This window comes from Periplaneta americana, chromosome 14 (genome assembly GCF_040183065.1).
Source record: "Periplaneta americana isolate PAMFEO1 chromosome 14, P.americana_PAMFEO1_priV1, whole genome shotgun sequence".
Lineage (NCBI taxonomy): Eukaryota > Metazoa > Arthropoda > Insecta > Blattodea > Blattidae > Periplaneta > Periplaneta americana.
Genome location: NC_091130.1, coordinates 70,024,599 through 70,047,966, shown reverse-complemented (window position 1 = coordinate 70,047,966; position 23,368 = coordinate 70,024,599). Strand labels below are relative to the sequence as shown.

At 34.7% G+C, this 23,368-nt stretch overlaps 1 protein-coding gene across 1 annotated transcript in view; it reads right to left on the bottom strand.

Moving 5' to 3' along the window:
- The window catches only part of LOC138713434 (uncharacterized), a 35,219-nt gene extending 16,590 nt beyond the window's left edge, over nt 1-18,629 (bottom strand). Inside the window, exon 1 of the mRNA XM_069845532.1 lies at nt 18,166-18,629. Coding sequence (XP_069701633.1) covers nt 18,166-18,191 — 26 coding nt within the window. The 5' untranslated portion in view covers nt 18,192-18,629. The remainder of the gene's footprint in view (nt 1-18,165) is intronic.
- Nucleotides 18,630-23,368: the final 4,739 nt, after the last annotated feature.

Below are 23,368 nucleotides of genomic sequence, written 5' to 3'. Positions count from 1 at the left end.
CATCTACATTATTCCGTCAACATCTCTCCATTTCGTCATCATTCTATAGCATTCCTCGAACGCTGGCTGACGACGCATGAAAGGAGTTGGCCTAGGCATGAATGAGGTTTCCTGCTCGAAACCTGGGTACGTAGCAAACCTTAGTGTTGTCAGCCAGTGTAGTTTGGGAATGTGCCTAGCTTGAGAATTAGAGCAATAGATCTAATAAGGTTGCAGTGATGGGTCGTAGTGCCCCCTCCCTTAAATTCAAATTCAATTCAATTCAAAATTAGTACGTATTCTAACTTTATGACATGGCAACTATAATTGGGCGCCAGTCATTTTCTTCTCTGCTGCTCGCATACAAAAATGTGTTTAATGAATGTTGATTTGTGCCACATTTGCTGAAATTTGACTCTTGTGGACTCACTTTATTTTTACTAGTACTATTTTCTCGTTTACTTTCCAATTTTTGCTAAGATAACCTTCCCCATTTTTTTCGTGGCATCATTTGTGACACACTCATTCGTGTCATGTCTTAATACCGGGTATGTACAAAGTTACGCCCGATTTTGAATGCAAGAAGTATTATTTATTAATTATATTTTATTTTTGTTTTAACCAGAGGTACTGTTTGTTGGATTTTATTTTTGTTTCAACCAGAGGTACTGTCTGTCGGAATGGTTATGTCGCAGCATCATCAAAACGAGGGAAATCACGTGACAGTTACTTACTTAACCGGGACTTTTCCTTTAAAATATTTTGAACAGTTGTATAATATTACGTGGACGTCCAATTCCGGACAGCTAATGTTTTCAGGAAATAGCTAACATTGGCTAGCCTTTACAAAGGGGCCAGCATAAAAGGGTGGGGGAATCTGGGATGCGACATAATCACTTGGACAGTACGGTACCACATGTCATTGACAGCACAATGTCTCTCGTAAGCCACAATCAGTTTGATAGATAAATGGGATAATTACTTACTACCTGAGTGAATAAAAATCGGGCGTAACTTTGTACATACTCAGTAGTTTCAATACATAGATACGCACTAATAAAGGGCAATCAACAACCTACACTATATTGTAACAGAGATGAATAATGGTTTAAAAAAATCAATCAAGTAAGTAAATTCGAAATGCCCCCTGCAGTGGGTTAGGTATATTACTTGGACGAGTGTCCACAAGACTACAGAGTAGCTCGGCTCTCTAATGTTTTTTCTTGAATCCACATGGTGACAAAATTATATTTTTAGCATATCCATACAATATAATCGTATTAATTGAATGGTAATATTTAGCTTACCTAAGAACCCTCTAAATATCCCATAAGTATTTATATGAGTTAATTTTAAGACAGAAAATGGATTTTGGTTTTCAGAACCGAGTTCAGTAGCTGAATTTTATTGCCCGTTATGTTTCCTACATATTAATACGTCATTAAGCAGTGAAATAACACATGTTTCCAACTAAACTACCCCAGGAATGGCTTATTTTTCTAAATATATGTCTAAGCTTTTATGACGGAATATCATGATGCTGGAATGGTATTCACTACAAAGCATTGTCTTAGCTCATGTACAGCGTGTTTGAGCTCTAACCAAGTATGCCTATGTTACAATCACAAGTACCTTGCATCTATGAGGTTTTTAAAAATAGGCGTAGGCCTAAATTAGGTAAAGTAACAGTAATACATGTTCTGAAATTTAAGTCATGCATTTTAGGCACTGACATAGGAAGCTAAGAACGAAAGTATTATTTTACAACAAAAAATATAACTGTGGGGCAAAATAAAAGCATTATCTTCTACAATTGAAATAAAATAATTTAAAATAACTTAAAAAAAAATCCATATTTTTAGAAGAAAGTTCATCTTTCATGCCATTGGATGACTTCTTACAATCCCTGGGGCATGGACTATGTCATATTTTAAATTAAATCTGATCTTTCTGCCAGGGCATCACAGACATTCTGAATGAATTGCTATAATTTACTGGAGATCACGGAGGGGGTATATGGCCAGTTCTTTCAAAGTGTTGAGAAAAATGCGTATTAATATACACAGACATTTCAAGAGATGGTTCTGTCTTTGAAAAGACTTTAACAATGTAGTTTAGTTCTGAAAGTTTTCTTAAAAAAACTGTAGTGTGTTCATTATTAATTAGCCATGTAAAAAGAATGGTATAAACTTACAAATGATAAGTTACAGGGAATGAAAATTATAAGTTACAATAAAAAAAAACTTTCTCAAACAAGATTGAACCCCCAACCTGCAGATCATCTGGGTGACGAACATTCAATAGCCCTCGATTATTTATTGATTAAAAGGTCACATACTCATCTTGTTTTGAAATGATGAGTGAACTGTGCATTAAAACTTTGATTTCAACCCGAACAAGAGTCCAGCCATTTTTTCTTGGGGTTATACATATTTAGATCTCCTGATGTTAAATTCTGTCCTCTATTAGATAAAACAGCTTTAATCATTAAAAAAAATCGTTTTACATTAACTGATGTAATTGAAGCACGTTTGAAGCAAGCTAGTGTGTCTATGGACTTTATCTACCACAGCTGTAGTATTATCTTTCATCATTTGGCAGATTTGTTTTATTTTCTGTAAGTCAGTATTTAGAGACAATGCAGTTTGCACTTTTCACTAAAAGCATTTGGTTGGATGGGTGATTTTCAGCATATTGATAATTCCATTTGAATGATAAAATAAGTTCTATAAAAGTGTTACAACTGAGGGATAGGCAACATTAAACTTGCAGGTGAGAAGGGTAAATTGAAAGCAATAAAATATTGGTTGTTAAAATAACTTAGCTCCAATTATAACATAAAAGCTGTTACACAATTTTATGGTAGCCCTATAGACTATAATAATAATAATAATAATAATAATAATAATAATAATAATAATAATAATAATAATACAAAAAAGAAATTCTAGGGAGGACACCACGTGCCTCTACAGTTCAGTCAGCTGCTTGACTTTGATAAAGGTAATGTCATAAGAAACTTCAGAAAATGATTGTGTAGCTATACAGGCATAGTAGCTTTCAAGTGCAGGGGTTCTTAAATGTCGAAATTTAATGTGGGAGAGAAATGACTCACATATTTTGTCTGGAGCACTGTTAGGGACAGGGTTCTATTATGTGTCACCAATCTATGATACGAGACACCCATAGCTTTACTTCCTTTCCTGGAGGTAGCCATGCTGAGGACATTCATTTATTTATCTATTTATTTATTCTGGCGAAGGTAAGACCATCAGGCCTTCTCTTACACTTAGCCAGAAACAAAAGAAGCTGATACAATTTTACAGACTAATATTTAAAGAACACTAATAAAAATTTATATAGTTATACAAGCACAAGTCAAGTAAAATAATGCGAACATACTAAATAATAATTACAAAATAATATGAAGCTAGAAGTTACACTCAATGAATATGCAAGCAGTAAGTGAACCAATATTACAAATTACAAGAATAACAAATTCAAATGTAAATTATAACTATGCAACACTGAGGAAAATTACATATATACACATATACACACACAAAGGAGAATTAAATCTGAATACTGGTCATGTGTTTAAACAATTCACTTTTAAATTGCAATATCGTTCGACAGTTCCTGAGGGAGCTGGGTAGGGAGTTCCAGAAACGAATTGCTGATACTGTGAAAGAGGAAGAATACTGAGCTGTTTTATGGCAAGGCATAGATAATAAAGGCTCACTTTTAGAACAAATACTCATGCTGTGATAAGAGGATAAGAAATTAAAACACCGAGACATAGGCGAAGAAGTATTGATGATGAGATATACGAAAATCAGTGACTGGATATATCTTCGGTCCTGTAATCTTACCCATTAGAGCGTTTCAAGGGAAGGTGTAATGTGGTCTTGCGATGTTTTAAATGAAACGTATGCAGGCATTATGAACGCACTGCAATCTTTGGGCTAAGTTAGAATTTAAATCTGTTAGTAGAATGTCGCAATAGTCAAAATGTGGCAGTTCCATGTTTGTATGAGAATTCTTTTTAATTGAAAGGGTAGAAAATTTTTCAGGCGATTTAATGAATGAAGGATAGAGAAGATGGTCTTGCATGTGTGTGTGACTTGTACATTCCACTTGAGGCCCTCGTCCATGTACACACCTAGATATTTAACAGAAGGACTGAATGGGATAATAATTTCATTCAATTTTAAAGAATTTATAATAGCAGTTTTTGAAATACGTAAGAGTTGTTGTTGCCCAATTAGAATTGCCTGTGACTTATTTGGATTTAAAGTTAAGTCGAATTTTGTAGACCATGCTGATATTGAGTTCAAGTCACTGTTCAATTAGTCTATTGTGTCATTTAGAGTTTCAGGTTGCGTATGTGCATATATAACGGCATCATAAGCATAGAGCATGTATTTACTGTTTTAGAGAATCAGATATGTCATTTATGTAGACTGCAAATAGAAGAGGCCCTAATACGGATCCCTGGGCTACCCCTGTTTTTACTGCCCGCCATGTTGAATATGGTTATTAAAAATTACACACTGCTGGCGGTCATAAAGATAGGAGGAGAACCAGTTAACCGCGTTGTCAGAGAGATGCAGGGATCGAGTTTGCAGACGAGCAAATCTATGTTTATGGAACCAAATGCATTTGTAAAGTCAAGAAGGGTCATAACAGAAGATTGTTCTCGTTCAGATAATCAGAAAGTTGCCGGTGAATGACATCATTCTACAAAAATCTATCATCCTCAGTTGGTTTTGAACACTTAAATCTTGGACTCAATAATTTGCATGGTAACCACTAGATCAGAAAGATTGATGGATGATATAAAAGGAGAATACAAGAGAAGGTTCTGAGAATTTCACATATGTTCATAAAACCTCCAAACAATATATAACAGTATACAAATGTTATACCTTTCACAAAAATTGTATGTAAATAGGGCGACTGTGTGCCCACTATTTTCAATCCTCCTACTCCATTTTGCTCAAATATAGAAAATTTGGCAGAAACTTCTTTCAGAACACTTACAGACCAATTCATTCATTGCTTTAACTTATTTTTATATTTAGCTCACAACTTCTCTTAGCAATTATTTTACACTTCCTCTTATTTATGTTGTAATTTATTAAATCACCTTTAAAATATTTTCAACTCTTTTCTTTTTGTTTTGCATTTACATAGCACATCCAGAATTAAAAATAGATTGACAGGTGGCAGCTGTACATGAATCCACGGTAATCAATCAAACCAACCAATCAGAAGTGAACGGGAATGATCGGTTGCCATGAAAATAGTATACTGTTATTATTTTGCTTAGTAGTGACCATGCGATACTTGGTTAAGAGAGAAGATTTATATAATTTGGTATTCCCAAGAAACTAGTTCGATTAATTAAAATATGTCTCAGTGAAACATACAGCACAGTCTGTATAGGCCAGTTTTTGACTGATGTTTTTCTAATTCACTGCGGGCAAAAGCAAGGAAGTGCATTATCACCCTTACTTTTTAACTTTGTTCTAGAACATATCATTAAGAAATTCCAGGAAAACAGGGTTTGGAATTGAACAGGCTACATAAGCTGCTTGTTTATGCAGATGATGTGAATATGTCAGGAGAAAATCCACGAACGAGTAGGGAAAACACCAGAATTTTACTTGAAGCAAGTAAGGAGATAGGTTTGAAAGTAAATTCTGAAAAAAAAAAAAAAAAAAAAAGTATACAATTATGTCTCGTGACCAGAACACAGTACGAAATGAAAATATAAAAATGGGAAATTTATCCTTTGAAGAGGTGGAAAAATTCAAATATTATGAAGGAACAGTAACAAATACAAATGACACTCAGGAGGAAATTAAACACAGAATAAATATGGGAAATGCCTGCTATTATTCAGTTGAGAAGCTTTTGTCATCTAGTATGCTTACAATTGAAAGTTAGAATTTGTCAAACAGTTATTTTTCCAGTTGATCTGTACGGTTGTGAAACTTGGACTCTCATTTTGAGAGAGAACAGAGGTTAGGGGTGTCCGAGAGAAGATGCTTAGGAAAATATTTGGGGCTAAGAGGGATGAAGTTACAGGAGAATTGAGAAGGTTACACAATGCAGAAATGCATGCATTGTATTCGTCACCTAACATAATCAGGGATATTAAATCCAGATTTTAAGGCATGTTGCTCAGTTTCCGATAAACTTGAATGTAGGAATTAAATAAATAATCTATTTGCCTTGTTAGATAGCTTATCAATTGCTATACGATTATTTATTTACATAATTAGCATAACATATAGAACGATTTTAAATTGATGAACGTTTTCAGCAGTGATTTGCCACCTTCAGATCATTAAATTGTGATGTTACAAAGTATGAACACTTTATACGATATATATATACAAACATTCAACCCCTCCCACCAGATGTAATATCATCGTATGCAGATTGTAAGCACGATGTGTTCTTCAGTCTGGCTGCTACATCCAACAACATTACCACACAGCTCTCAACATAATACTTTAGGATAAAACATCAGCCATTGATTATAAATAAACAATAGTAATTTCTCCTTATTTGATTCTATCGTCCGAATAATGTAGTCTCTAACACAACACAAGAGTTTATAAAAAAAAAATTAGAATAATAACCATCCGTTACAGTTAAACATAAGAGTAATTTCCTTGTTTGATTCTCGTTTGAACATTTGCAGTCATATATGGCCTGGTTGAACCACACAACATGCAACAATCTTCCTTCTGGAAGAATCTGTTACTAGCATTAGTAACAAGAATCTACAAATAACACTACAGCCAAACAACATTAATGGTGTTTCCATACATAAATTTTTAATTTTAATCTTTCAGTGTTACATTTAAACTATTTAGCAATCAGCATTTTACATATTTTAACCATTTTATATGACAACTGATTTACAACCATGAAATTGTTTGTATATATATATATATATGAGTAGTTTAATATCAAAGACGGACATCTGTCGTCTCCATAATTTTGATCTAAAGGCACTTTTTTGTTTCACAGTGCTCTTTGTAGTATTTTAAAACAATTTATTTTTATAGATGTAGTGTTAGAGTTTGTACATAGTTTCACCATAATTGAAAAAAGCATGAAAAAATGTATAAGAATCCACATTATTTAAATTTCATCTTAAGGTCAGATGTCCGCCTTTGATATTAAGCTACTCATATATATATATATATATATATATATATATATATATATATATATATATCTTGATCTTGTAAAATGTTCATACTTTGTAACATCACAATTGAATGACCTGAAGATGGCAAATCATTGCAGAAAACGCTCATTGATTTAAAATCATACTATATGTTATGCTAATTATGGGAATAAATAATCATATAGCAATTGATAAGCTATTTAAAACGGCAAATACATTAATTCCTTAAATTTCTATATTAAATCCAGACTTTTAGATGAGCAGGGCATATAGCATATATGAGTGAATCCAAAAATGTGTATAGTGTGTTATTTGGGAGACCTTAGGGAAAAAGACCTTTGAGAAGGCCAAGATGTAGATGGGAGGATAATATTAAAATGGATTTGAGGGAGGTGGGATATGATGCTAGGGATTGGAATAATTTTCCTCAGGGTAGGGATCGATGACGGGCTTATGTGAGGATCGCAATGAACCTCCATGTTCTCTAAAAGCCATTTGTAAGTGACCATGTGATAGTCAGCTGAGTTGGATGTCACAATGTGAATGTAGCAAGTATTTGTCCTTTGACTTGACAATGAGTTTCATTACCGGTATTATTTTATAGTTCTGTCACAATTATTGATGTAAATGGAATTAATGTTTCAGTGTGCGACTGAGAATGTTGTGATGCAATTCATAGTGTACATATTGAATTTATAGTATAATATTGTCCCTACGCCTCCAAAATCTGTTGAGTTTTTAAAAAGATTTTGCAGGAGAAAGAAAAAGCATTGTCACTTTTAATTCCCTTGATTTTCAAAGCTGCTTTCAGTATAATTTCAATCATTTTAGAGGTGCAGCGACGATATATTAACAATAATATATTATATATTTAATGTGATTTGTATTTTACACAATGACAGACCGAACAGAGAAAAGATTGCTCCAAGAAGAGATCGTAATAGAAAAAGCATTGATAAAAAATACTCCTCTTAGTAATCAGCAAGGGAAAATGGTTTGTAAAATGCATGACTATTTTGAAAGAGAAGAGGACAATGGCAGATCTTTCATTCCAAAAATACAAGTACAACTGTCTTGATCCTCAAAATAGGCAAGAACAACACTGTAAAAGTAGTGAAAGGAAGTGGAGTCTGCATTAGGTCTAAAATGGTGGGCTTATGCGAGGGCGGCAATAAACCTCTGGGTTCCTTAAAAGCCATTTGTAAGTAAGCAAGCAAGTAAGCTCTTCACAACTTGAAATCCAAGAAGATGAAAATATATTACAGTGGTTTACAAAGTGAGAAGCTTTTCAACAAAATATTACCCAATGTAAGTTGGCACAGGAATAAAGGAAGTCTATTGAGTTAAGAAGCTAACTTTGACATTCAGCCTACAAACTTTTAGTATATCATAGATTCAATATGCTGCTTGTGTATTGCACAGTATTCGTGTTACTGTATGCAGATATAAACTGATATCTTCTATCAGTGACTATTAGCATTTATGGTCACCTTATCATTCACTGTTTAGTCATACTGGTGCTGGCAGCACGAGTATTTTTAATCTGTGACAGAGGGAGACATACAGGTGGATCGCTCCAATTTCTTGTACTCAAAACACATGAAACTGTTTTGGAATATATTTTTATCAGTCACAAGAAATGTTTCTTACACTAAATATTAGTAACAAATAGCAAAAATTAATTTTTTCTACGATAGGGTGTGAAGTACAATTTCATGCACTGTTAGCAGTGTGTGAAGTGAGCCTTTTCAACACTAGTGCGTGAAGTGAGCATAGTGTATGTGAAGTAATAACATCATTGCCTGAAGTAAGCAAAGTGTGCCTGAAGTAATAATTTGAGACTATCAAAGAAAAAACATTGTATGGTACACATTTGTGAAGTTGTATTTTGACAATAGTGTATTTGAGAAACACGCCAAGCCTTGTTTCTCAAACCTACACACTCCTGTCAAAATACTACCCACTTCACGAACTTGTATCATAAGTTACTATTTTACATAGTCATTCCTAAAAGTAGTTCTCTTAATGTTACACAAACATCTTAAAAACTGACTATTATATGGTAGTGTGCAGAAAGTAGATACTTTTAATACTAGGGCAAGAAGTACACTAATGTTTGTGGAAATTGCAACACCAAGAAAGATAAATGTGACTGAAATGAAATTGATACCACAGATTAGGTACATGACAATACACAAATGATTAGAATTACAAAACTGTACCTGATCTGTGACAGTGAGATTTCAGTATGGTGTGAAGCCTCCATACAATGCAATCAGAGCCTTTATGCGCTGTTGCATGGAATCAAAGAGGGCCTGAATATGTTCCTGGGGAATCACTCTCCACGCAGTTTGTATGCAAGTCCACAAAGCGTCAAGAGTGGGTGCTGGAGGACCATGACAAACAAGTTGCCGACCAACCATATCCCAGGTATGTTCGATAAGCGACATGTCTGGCAAACATGCAGGCCAGGGAAGCAGTGATACCCATCAGTCTTCGAAGAAGGCTTGCAAAATCCTCGCCACATGTGGCCAGGCATTCTCTTGCTGAAATATGGCATGTGGAGTTGCCTGAAGGAGGGGCAGTACCTATGGCTCTGAAACCTCCCTATTGTAGCAGTTGTTGTTCAGATTGCCCTAAATACGTAGGAGGCGAGATCGCATATTGTATCCAATGGCGTCCCAAACCATCACACTAGACATCTGTCCGCTATGCTGCTCAACAATAAAGGCTCTCAGATTGCGTTCACCACAGTAGCGTCTAACATGTATGCGGCCATCATTGTAGGACGAGTTGAAGCGGAACTCATCCGAAAACACTACATTTTGCCACTCAGCACGCCAGTGATGGTGTTCAAGTGCCCATTTCAGTCTGAGGCGTTGGTGGTTTCTGGACAATGGAAGCCGACACAATGGCATTTGAGCCACTAGTCCAGCCCTCAAAAGACAGCGACGAACCATTGAAGAAGACAGGTCCACACCCATTGCAGTACTCCAATGTCGACTCAACACTGTGGATGAAGTTGTACAGTCCATCACAGCCATGCAGACAAGATGCCGGTCATCCCTTGCTGTGGTAGCATTATGTCATCCAGTACCCACTCGTCCCTGCATATGACCCTCTTCTATCCACTGGTTCCACACACGCATCACTGTCGTAGCAGCATGCCCTGTATGAGCTGAAATGTCATGGTATGACACATATGCTCCCAGATACCAACCATTCTGCTTCATTAGAACTCACGTGCTGATATTGCGCCCTTCCACGTCAGTGAGGCATACCTGCACTAAGCTTTCACATTTCACTTCGTTTGGAAGCTCTGCACTGACTCAACAAGGCATAATACTGATCTTGCTGGTGACACAAGACACATCACTGTTGGGCCTGTGTGTACGCCATCTCTGTGGAAACGTAATCAATTATTGGTGGTACACTGTTCTAATATCTCCTGAGTTTGGAGTCGTTTGGGTCATTCTTTCTGGGTGTTGCACTTTTCACAAACAGTAGTGTATAAACAAGCGCGAGAAAAAAAAGCCCTTGTCATTGATCCAACAATTCTTATATATCATGGTGGACAAAAAGATTGTCCAGCTTCAATAAGAATTAAGCATCGCGCATGCCCAGCATCAGAAGTGCCCGTTCAATACACATATTTCTGAATTGTGCAAGCAAAGGTTAAACTATCGTCATCTGACGAGCAATTCGCTGTAGCTCATGGAAATGCAAATTAGGACTTAACAATTTTAATGCTGACAATCTTTTTGTCCTCCACTGTACAGCTGTCAAAAAATAAATAAATAAATGACCGCATTCGTGAACAATCAATATTTTTATTTTCTAAGTCCACTTCACATAACGGTGATGTTACATGATGCATGCACTTATAGAAGCAGTTTCGAAACTAAGATGTTTAAGCAGAAGTCATTCAAATCTGCGTCTCGTAGAGTAGTGGTAGTGTGTGTTCGCTTAGTAAGTCGAAAGTAGTGAGTTCGAGCCTTGTTCAAGTTATCATTTTATTTTGTTATTGTTCTTTAGTGATATAAATAATATTCAAGTTATCATTTTATTTTGTTATCGTTCTTTAGTAATATAAATAATACTCAAGTTATCATTTATATTCTGTTATCGTTCTTTAGCGATATAAATAATACTCAAGTTATCATTTATATTCTGTTATCGTTCTTTAGTGATGTAAATAATACTCAAGTTATCATTTACATTCTCTTATCATTCTTTAGCGATATAAATAATACTCAAGTTGTTATTTATATTCTGTTATCATTCTTTAGTGATATAGATAATACTCAAGTTGTCATTTATATTCTGTTATCGTTCTTTAGCGACATAAATAATACTGAAGTTATCATTTATATTCTGTTATCGGTTTTAGTGATATAAATAATACTCAAGTTATCATTTATACTCTGTTATTATTTTTTAGCATTATAAATAATATTCAAGTTACCATTTATATTATGTTATCATTCTTTAATGATATAAAGAATATTAAAGTTATAATTTATACTCTGTTATCGATCTTTGGTGATATAAATAATTCTCATGTTATCATTTATACTCTGTTATCGTTCTTTGGTGATATAAATAATTCTCATGTTATCATTTATACTCTGTTATCGTTCTTTGGTGATATAAATATTTCTCATGTTATTATTTATACTCTGTTATCGTTCTTTGGTGATATAAATAATTCTCACGTTATCATTTATACTCTGTTATTGTTCTTTAGCATTATAAATAATATTTAAGTTATCACTTGTATTCTGTTATCGTTCTTTAGCGATATAAATAATATTCAAGTTATCATTTATATTCTGTTATCATTCTTTAGTGATGTAAGTAATATAAATTTAATGCTAGATTTGAAACAATACAGTTGCATAAAACTAGTGTTAGTTTTTTCTTATATTATTACATTATACTATCCTGTTACACAATAAAATGGAAAAGGAGTGACGAGGATTTAAACCTGAGATGTTGACATCTAAATTCCAATGTTCTTTTGACTGAGCTACGGGATCACAAGAAAAGAAGCAAATGCGGAAAAATTGGCTCAATCCCCCTCCAAGACATCCTGATGATTTATGGAAGCTCGTCAAGGATGTCTGGGATGCTGTGGCTGAGAACTGAAAAGACTAATCAATTCCATGCCACTTGACTGCAAGATGTGATCAAGATGGGAGGAAGATGGTCTAATATTGAATCGTGGTTTTTTATTTTGTTTTTTGAACTTTTAATTGTTTGAATCTTTTTAAGCAGACGCCAGTATGTTTTGTTTATGCCACGAAAGTTATTTTTGTTGAGAATATAATCTTTCTTTCTTTCCATTTGCTGCCATAATGTCATAATAACTAATGATAAAGTCATGACATAATACATTCACGAACCTGATGTTAATTACTACAACAGTCATAAAAGAGACAGGAGCAATTATATTTTCTCTCTCTCTCTCTTAAAAAAAAAACATAAAAAGAACTAGGTTGTGTTTGAACACATGACCTCACGAATACCAGCCTGAAACGCTATCATTACGTTACAACAGTAACATGGAAAACAATTTAATTATAACTGTAGATATCAGGCAATGGTCCAACAATATGTAACATCACCTGTCTCTGAATTGTAGCGGAAATACCCAAAGAGAATTTAGTTTCTAGAGAGAGGCCGCTTTTTCTTTTGACAGCAGTACATAATTTTCACTTGAATGGTAAATGACAAATATCTGGGTACAGGTTAAAATATCTACAATAACATAGAAATGAAAAAGTTACTTTATAAAAACATGAAGCAAACAATGTGATAGCTATAATCCCATCTGTCCTCCTCAAATTGTGTTCTTTCTTCTACAGCAACACAATGTCTAGCAGACTGATTTCTATATCATTACTATAGCTTTATTTCTACAGCCAATTTATAATGGTTTGACAACTGTTTGAAAACTGTTCCAAATCCATTATTCTTGCAAGAACAATCATGTACTATAAAATAATTTATTAGTGATCTAGTATATTGGAGATGTAATTAAATTTCATAGTATATTTTAACTGAAGAATGCACTGGAAGGAATGGTGAATGGGAGAAGAGTTCAGGTAGAAGAAGACATCAGATGATAAACGACATTAAAATATAAGGCATTCCATAAGAGAAGGGCGAGCCAGCCAAGAGTCGAATTTTGTGTTTTTTACTCCTCAGAAAATATTTAAGACGCATATCTGCAAGATAAGCCTGGCTGACGTTGGCACGCTCTCCCTTACTACATCGAAATTATCATTGTTTGTAAGGCTGGAGAAACTGCGTAGCCTGTGACAGGTTTACAGGCCTAATATTCATATTACTCCGTATGAAAAGAGCAAATACGCCACTTCGCCTAAAGGTATGTGCCATTCATTGTATCAGTGTTGTTGTAACCACACAGACAAGTACAACCGTAGTGAGGAATTACGTGTATTTATGGACATTGTAATAGCTTAGTATGAGTAATAGTGACAGTGATAATCAACCAGGCATGTCTGGTTATTGTAGGAAACGTCAGAGGCATGTCGAAAAATGGATAAACGTACAAACAAAGATTAAAAGGAACAAAGGTGAATCGTACATAGTACGAAAACATCTCAACATGTGCAAGCTCGAGGTATAAGCCCACCATATACTTATAGATGCTTCAACGCCTTAGGTATGGAGAAAATACAACCTGTATTTCGGAATTTCTGGGAGTTGGGTGATTGTGACCTCCAGAATGCCTATATTTCTAAGCTCGTAACCAGTGTTGATGTGAACAGATGTCGCATTAATAACAGGCCGATCTCTCTCAGTTGGTATTGCCAAAGAGGTACTATGTCACACCAATAAAGCTCACTTCTGATAAAATAAAGGATCTGAAAGCTCTCCTTATCTATGTGCCACAGAACATTTCTGGATGACGTGATCAGCAAACAAAATGTGCAACTAGCAGTGACCAACTCAGAGGAACATCTTCATGAAGATGATGTAATGGATTATTAGCACCTCTGTTCCCAGAACAAGTGAGACCACTTTGGATAGCAAGGGTAATAACATGACAGGCATCTACTTATTTTTGTTTATTAATAATTTCAGACACTTTGTAAATGCTACATCACAGTGCGATTAGGCGTTTTTATTTATTTTTATTATTATATTGTTATTAATGTCTGCTGTTATTGAGTTCATTCTACGCCCTTTGGTTTTTCTAATTATTCCCATAATATTGTTGAATTCATAATGTCATCTATGATCACTATTAAGTCGGAATATTAAATTGGACATTTAATTGCAATTTTCAATGAAGGTATTCATTTTTCAGTGTAAGAAATTATCATTATTTACAGACGTGTCCTTGGCGGCTTCGCCCTTATCTCGTTTACAGGTAAAATAAGTATTTCGAACATCGATTATATCTACAGGTACATTTGGCAGGTTTGCCCTTATCTTACAGAATGGCTCATATATGGATCATATGCAGACACCAATCAATCAATCAATCAATCATCTTAATGTATCCAGCTGTTTGCTGACAACATAAAGTCCACTATAGTCTATTCAGTTTTTGTTTTTCATGAAAAATGAGGGATATTTTGATCGGTCTTCATTATAGATGCCTGTTGCTAGTAGCCAGAATTGGGGCATAGACAATATATACTGCAGAGCTGTGTCTTCTGCAACTGGTACTGATGATTTTAATTTACTTCTTTTGTGGTTTATGGATGAACAATACAGAAGAATGTGTTCCAGATCGTCATCATGATTATTGCACCACAGGCAAGTAGAAGTATCAGAAAGTGAAATCAGTGTAGGTACAACTGTGTGACAATGTGACCTGTTCTGGCTCTTGTTAAAAATGTATGAACATGTCTGGGCAAGTTTTTGTACATTTCCAGTCATTTGGTTTCTTTTGAATGGACTGCAAAATTTTTCCTTAGTCAGAAGAGTCAATTGTTGATCCATAGGTTTATAAAATGAGAGTTTACTGAAGCAAAGGCATCGGATAAAAATATCATTTGAAGAGGTGTTGGTTGCAAATATGTTGCCTGTTTTGCAATGTTATCGATTTTTTCGTTTCCAGGTATAGGCCTACCACAATGACTAGATATTTCCTTTGGAGTTATGTTATTTCCTTTTGGAGTTTTTTTAGTTTACTTAGTTGTTTCTGAATTGGAATAATTCTATGAGCGTATAGGTTTGGTACATATGCAGAGACTAAGAGGAAGGCAGAAAATAGGAAAGATTGGAGAAAACTGGGTTTGCAGTGAAAGACCTGCCCTTGGGCAGTTCACTATGAATGAATGAGTTTATTTTAATAACCAGTATAGATAAGCATGAAAACTTAAAAGATTAAAGCAGTGCGGTGGATAAAAGTGCAACACAACAATCTTAATGCTCATGTGTCTGTGATTTGAGATTGTTTTGCACTTGATCCGCAAATATTTCTGCCGCAGAAAATAATTTGGGGACTGATATGCTATGAATGTTGGAAACTGCTATAGAAACAAACCTTATAAAACTTCCGTGCTATGGCATTAATTTTTCATGGCTACCCACGTATGCAGAGGATATGGCACTAAGCGAACAACAAATAGACTAATCCATGCATGTAGACAGATTAAAGTTATCGACAACAAACTGCTGACTTCCATCCACCCATTTCAAGAATACTACTGCAAGTAAATGGGATACTTATTCCCTCTTCTCTCCCTCCGACCTTGTCACAGTCTTCGGCCTCATGTCACTCAGCTACCATGGCAGTGCAATTGTATGTGAGGGAAGCAATAATGCAAGTCGAGACCACAAGTTCTTTGATTTTTTAACTCCTTGTTTAATTTGGGGCACTCTTGTATGTGTTTATAATCCATTCTTGATTCTTGTTGCTTGCTGAGGGCACACTCATCTATTCATATAGGCCTACTCTAATTTTGTGGAGCTAACCGATCATGTCCTGGGGGATAAAGATGTTTGTGTCAGTGTCACTTGTCCCTTTGCTAGTGCTAAAAACAAATGCTCTTTTAAGGCAAAACAATTACTTAAACTAGAAAATCTTACTCTGTTGAAATGCAGAAGGTTTGTCAGCAGGAAACTATGGGTTACAAAAATATGTGAAATGAAAATGTTATCCCATGTTATAAAGAGTGCTAAAAGTAAGTATACAACATTCAATTAGGCCTATAGAAAAACTTGGAAACATAGAATAGAATAATGAAACATTAATGTGTGAAAGTTGGAGTGATTTTTATAGGCCTACTAAGAGACTTTTACAAAGTAAATAAAAAAAGAAAAAAAAAACTTAACATTACTTCAATTAGGACTATGTGCGACCACAAAGCAAATAGATCTTCACGGACAACTATTTAGTCTAATCAACACATTTCATATAATAGGCTATTCAAGAGCATATTTTAATCTTGTTTTCTGTATTCAGACCTTCAGGAAATTAAATTTAAAAATTTTTAAGCAAGGAATGGTTTAAAAAATAAGATATTAATACAAGGAAACATAAGATCAGTCAAATATGAATAAGACATCAAAAGAAACTGATGAACATTATTAGGCCTAATACAGAATACAAAGTGTATTAGACTGTATTAAGACTTTCAGGAAACTAATTTTAACAAATTTCAAGCATGGAATGCTTTAAAGAAAGATGAGATAATATAAGGAAACAATAAAGTCCGCCAACTTCAAATAAGACATCAAAAGAAACAACTGTTGTTTAATCAACTGTCCGACAACAAGTTTAAACCTCGTAAGTGACACCAATAAGGCATCAATCATGAGGCAACTAAGCCAGACATGGGTTAGTATGGCCAGTTCCTTTTCCCCTCCATTGCATACATCGCTGAGTAATAACATATTATACTAATCAGACTTCAGATGTAGAGGCTTATTCTTTCTGTGACATATCAAGTGAGACATACTGCCTGAATAATAGATGTACAAATCAGCCAGGGAATCAGAGGTAAAAGAAATTGATGAACATCATTACTACAGAATGCTAAGTGTATCAGTAACTTTAGATGCTCTGGTAGGCCTAATGATAAAAATTGCAATTCCACGAAGAGCAGTAATAAGTAATCGGTAAACTTTATGGACAAGAATTCATATTTTTAGGATGACCAATTAAATTATACAGGCATTGAAATTTAATATAATTTACCCTTGTCACATGGTATGATGCAATATCTAGTTACAAAAATGATTGAGCCTACAGAAGTGTATAATGTGAATTAGTGCACATATTTAAGCTCTTGAAAAAATGTAACAGAGTGCTTTTTCTTTTATGATATTAAGTACGGTAGGTACTGTAAATGGAGTATAGAGAATGAAATAAAGATATTTAGAATCTTGTGACGATACTTCATTAGCACTGAATTTTTCAATTAATAATTTACCTTATATTGCAAACAGATCCACACAAAATGCAAAACGTAAAATTTGGCACGTAAACATAAAAATTATAACAAAAATTAACATTTGTAACTTTATATAGCATACCAAGGAAAATAAATGTTGGTTATCAACATGGATATCAATCTGTGACGACATACAGTAGATACATAGGCCTATTATTTGCTTGGCGAATTTACAAAATGAAATGTAAGCACTGAATTTCCCACCAACATTCCGTACTTCACAGAAACTATCGTATATAATTGGGAGTTCGCAACTTGTCCGGGGAAACAGTCCTCCTCGATTTATATTTAAATTTCAAGGTTAAGCAATTTCATGTATAAAACTCGACATAGTGTTCCGTAAACTGATGAACTGAGATCATGGTTATCTATTTGTACAAACTGATATAGAAACATACGTAATAATTATGCACCTACAGTATATATTTTTATAAGTTATTTAGATTGCCTTCTTGGCTAGTCAATATTATTAACCTCGTGCTCTTGTAAATCAATGTACAAAATAAAAATATGTAAATTAAATAAAGACTTACTTACCATGCAACTAACTGTGATAGCTGCATGAACACCAGTATTTTATATTTTAACTTTCAATTACACAGCGAGCCGTATTTTATGCTTCGTAAGAAACCGTACTACCGCCGCGATACCATAGTGGGAGAGTTTGGGTGGTATCATCACGGATGTCACGTACGCACGCGTACGCAAGCAGTGCTAGCATCAAATAAGCGCAAATACGTACTATATGTGTACGTAATCTGTGTAAACAAAGGTATCACGAGGCTGTGCTGCAGACCGGTATTTTAATTTCATTTGACCTTCGCGTTAATGATGGCAGTTCATAGGCCGGCATTTTTAAATAAAAGTAGAATAAAATATATGTTGTTTCAAAGTAAAAAGTGACAAACAGCAGCTATGTCACAGCCAAATTTAATATTCTTACAATATAGTACTGTTGCGCACTAACCGCGCTGCCTAGGACACAATTCAGACCGGAGTAGAAAATGTTAAAACCAACATAAAAGCATGGATACCAACAGCAAAACCCTGCCGAGTGTAGTGCCATCTTTCCACGTTAATAACACAGTCACGAGCTCAATACGTAGGGAATATGCATCCAATGGCAGTTGCTAGCCACTAGGGTCGCTACTACAGCACAGTCTGGTTTTCCCAGTACTCTCAGTTGCTAACCGCTTGGAGCATTGTCTCCCGAGAAATGCAAAAAATCACCTCAAGCTTCGTGACTGTATATACTAGATTGTGGTAGTAAGTTGCCCAGAAACAATGACTACGTCGATGAAAACGCTCACTACTATACCTCAGGCGTACAAGTCTGTGTGCTGTAGAAATTGTATGACACTGTTTATTTTGAACTTTGTCCTCCACCTCAATCCCTGTTCTTGATTAAATCATTATCAATAACTTTTTCATTTTTCTATTCTATTTCAGTTATGGTTAAATAAAAAAATAACCTTAACATGTGAAATTGGAAATGTAGGTGTACCTATGAAATGCTTACCAATATATTATTGTAACATAACATAATTATTTGTCATTTCATTTCAAGAAAGTGTAAAATTACACTATATATAAAATCTGAACAGTTAATTAAAATCAGCACTCATGTATATCTTTATAGTCAACGCATACTGTACATGACATTCAATTATTATAATGCACAGCAGTGGGGGATCCAGAACTTTTACAACATTCTATTTGAAAACATTTTATATCATCACAAATTATACTTCATGAAGAAAAAATACACAATTTAAGATATTATTGACAAATAGGAAATTAGGTTTAAATAGTGTGTCACACTTATTAAATATGACAGTTGCAGATGTTCTTGACCAACGAGCACCAATCAGTTCAGTCTTAAATTAATTGAATATGGCTGTGGTTAAGTCGATCCTGACTCTTAGTTGATCATAGATATGTCTTCACTCTCCTCCTAGAAGAAAATTATCTTTCTGCTGTACACCTTAACTTACTTACTTACTTACAAATGGCTTTTAAGGAACCCGAAGGTTCATTGCCGCCCTCACATAAGCCCGCCATCGGTCCCTATCCTGTGCAAGATTAATCCAGTCTCTATCATCATATCCCACCTCCCTCAAATCCATTTTAATATTATCCTCCCATCTACGTCTCGGCCTCCCTAAAGGTCTTTTTCCCTCCGGTCTCCCAACTAACACTCTATATGCATTTCTGGATTCGCCCATACGTGCTACATGCCCTGCCCATCTCAAACGTCTGGATTTCAAGTTCCTAATTATGTCAGGTGAAGAATACAATGCGTGCAGTTCTGTGTTGTGTAACTTTCTCCATTCTCCTGTAACTTCATCCCGCTTAGCCCCAAATATTTTCCTTAGCACCTTATTCTCAAACACCCTGAACCTATGTTCCTCTCTCAGAGTGAGAGTCCAAGTTTCACAACCATACAGAAGAACCGGTAATATAACTGTTTTATAAATTCTAACTTTCAGATTTTTCGACAGCAGACTGGATGATAAGAGCTTCTCAACCGAATAATAACATGCATTTCCCATATTTATTCTGCGTTTAATTTCCTCCCGAGTGTCATTTATATTTGTTACTGTTGCTCCAAGATATTTGAATTTTTCCACCTCTTCGAAGGATAAATCTCCAATATTTATATTTCCATTTCGTACAATATTCCCGTCACGAGACATAATCATATACTTTGTCTTTTCGGGATTTACTTCCAAACCGATCGCTTTACTTGCTTCAAGTAAAATTTCCGTGTTTTCCCTAACCGTTTGTGTATTTTCTCCTAACATATTCACGTCATCCGCATAGACAAGAAGCTGATGTAGCCCGTTCAATTCCAAACCCTGCCTGTTATCCTGAACTTTCCTAATGGCATATTCTAAAGCGAAGTTAAAAAGTAAAGGTGATAGTGCATCTCCCTGCTTTAGCCCGCAGTGAATTGGAAAAGGATCAGATAGAAACTGACCTATACGGACTCTGCTGTATGTTTCACTGAGACACATTTTAATTAATCGAACTAGTTTCTTGGGAATACCAAATTCATTAAGAATATCATATAATACTTCCCTCTTAACCGAGTCATATGCCTTTTTGAAATCTATGAATAACTGATGTACTGTACCCTTATACTCCCATTTTTTCTCCATTATCTGCCGAATACAAAAAATCTGATCAATAGTCGATCTATTACGCCGAAAACCGCACTGATGATCCCCAATAATTTCATCTACGTACGGAGTTAATCTCCTCAAAAGAATATTGGACAAAATTTTGTACGACGTCAACAAAAGTGATATTCCTCGAAAGTTACCACAGTTGGTTTTGTCCCCCTTTTTAAAAATAGGTACAATTATGGACTCCTTCCATTGATCTGGTACAATTTCCTTTTCCCAAATAGCAAGTACAAGTTTATAAATTTCGCTATATAATGCACTTCCACCCTCTTGTATTAATTCTGCTGGAATATGATCGATACCTGGAGACTTGTACTTTTTCAGATTTTCTATCGCAATTTCGACTTCTGAAAGCGTGGGTTCGGGTATAAATGGCTCAGCAGTTTGTATTTCAATATCGTCCCGATCATTTCTATTTGGCCTATGTACATTTAGTAGTTGCGCAAAATAGTTTTTCCATCTGTTTAGGATTGATGGAGAGTCTGCAAGCAAGTCACCATTCTCATCCTTGATCACGTTTACCCTTGGCTGATATCCATTCTTAAATTCCTTTATACCCTTATATAAATCTCGAATGTTTTTATTCTTACTATTTGTTTCTACCTCATTCAGTTTTTCCTTCAAGTAACCTCTCTTTTTATTCCTAAGTGTACGACTTGCTTCCCGTCTTTCATTGAAATAATTATCTCTCTTCTCCTCAACTGGATCCTGTAAGAATTTCAATTTTGCCTGTTTCCTTCTTTCTACTACCATGCAACAATCTTCATCAAACCACGGTTTCTTTTTCTTAGTTTCATAATAACCTATGCTCTGCTCAGCTGCAATTTTGATACTATCTCTGATATTTTCCCACACGCTATTAACATCTAATTCTTTCTCAACTTCGTCGGAACTTTCTAAAGTGGCAAACCTATTCGAAATTTCGACCTGATAATTTTGCTTAGCTTCCTCGTCCTTTAATTTCAAAATATTGAATTTAGTAATATTAACTTGTTGCTCTACTCGCTTGGCTACTGATAATCTTTCTCTTAATTCTCCAATCACCAAATAATGGTCAGAATTACAGTCTGCACCCCTGAAAGTTCGAATATCTACTATACTAGTATGTCTCCGTTTATCTATCAAGATGTGATCTATTTGGTTGTGTGTCAATCCATCTGGAGAAGTCCAAGTATATTTATGTATATCCTTATGCTGTACACCTTAACAATGGACTAAAATGTTCCTCTCTTACACCCTTCTTGAGTATCAGATGTTCAAGCAAAACAGCTGTACTGGAGCTGTGAAATTTCTCACTTCCAGAACAGAATTTAACGTTAAAAATGAACTGTTACTATATATCTCCAGTCTTTCATTGATTCACAAACTATTTTTATCATTATTATTTATTATTTTAACATAATATCACGTCCACTTAACTGGCTTACGACACTTAAACTGATGCAACAATCAATTCCAGAAGTATTCTGTTTTGAAAAGGAAATGTATTGGCTTATGTACCAGTATCAATGCATTAATACATGAACAGTTACTGATTTAGGTACTATTAATTTGAATACAGTTTACTGTTACTGTATTGTCATCAAAGGTAAAGTTAATTTAATTTAATAATTTTCATCGCTTCAAGAATAGTTTTCTTATGCCTTCTTACTGTAGGCTACTAAGATAATATCAGGTTGTTAAAAATGGTTAAATTTATTGTGATTAAAGCAACATTGTACGTTACTTACAATTACTAATTAAATCCTACAAATCTAAATTAACATTTACTTTTTCCTCTACTTATAAAGTTTTCACAAGATAAATCCCAAAATAGAGATTGGTAGACTCTATTGGTCTTCTCCTTAGATTCGCACATGGTGCACAGAATTTTTTCTTCCATAAGAATGAGAGGTTCCATGTGTATGAGATGTTCTGATGACCATATTCTATAAATATTTCAATGATCCATATTATGTGAACATAGTTCGCAATTATTGTGAATTTAGCAAAACACTCTTATTTTGGCTGTAGATCTGTTTCAGGAGGTGCTAGATACAACATTCTTCTAGATCTTCGATTAAAAACGTCTATCCCTGAAATTTTAGTGCTAAGGTCAACGAAACTGTGTCAAAGTTTGATTTGCTTGACAACAGTGGCCATATTCTGAATTGTTTAAAGTTCAATTGCAGTTGGTACTTAAGTAATACCAAATGCACGAAGATTCTATAGAGAGGGAGAAAGAGAGGGAGACTGAGAGAGAGAGCCGTTAGTTGCATCTTAGTTTAACCCTGCTTCATTAAAATAACGAATAATTGATGCTTTGCTCAAGGACACTTCTCAAAACGGTTAATAATTTCATATGTATAGCTTACACATTTTCATCTACTGAGATATTGTGACTACTCGTATTACATGAATATTAGATTACATTTGATTTACACTCTGGAAAAAATGTACAAAACATTATTTTCAATAACCAACATGTTTCATGTTCTGTTTTAGGTATATACTGTAGGTGTAACAATATTATATTGATAAGTAACACGCATAATCCCTGTGTGGGTAATTGA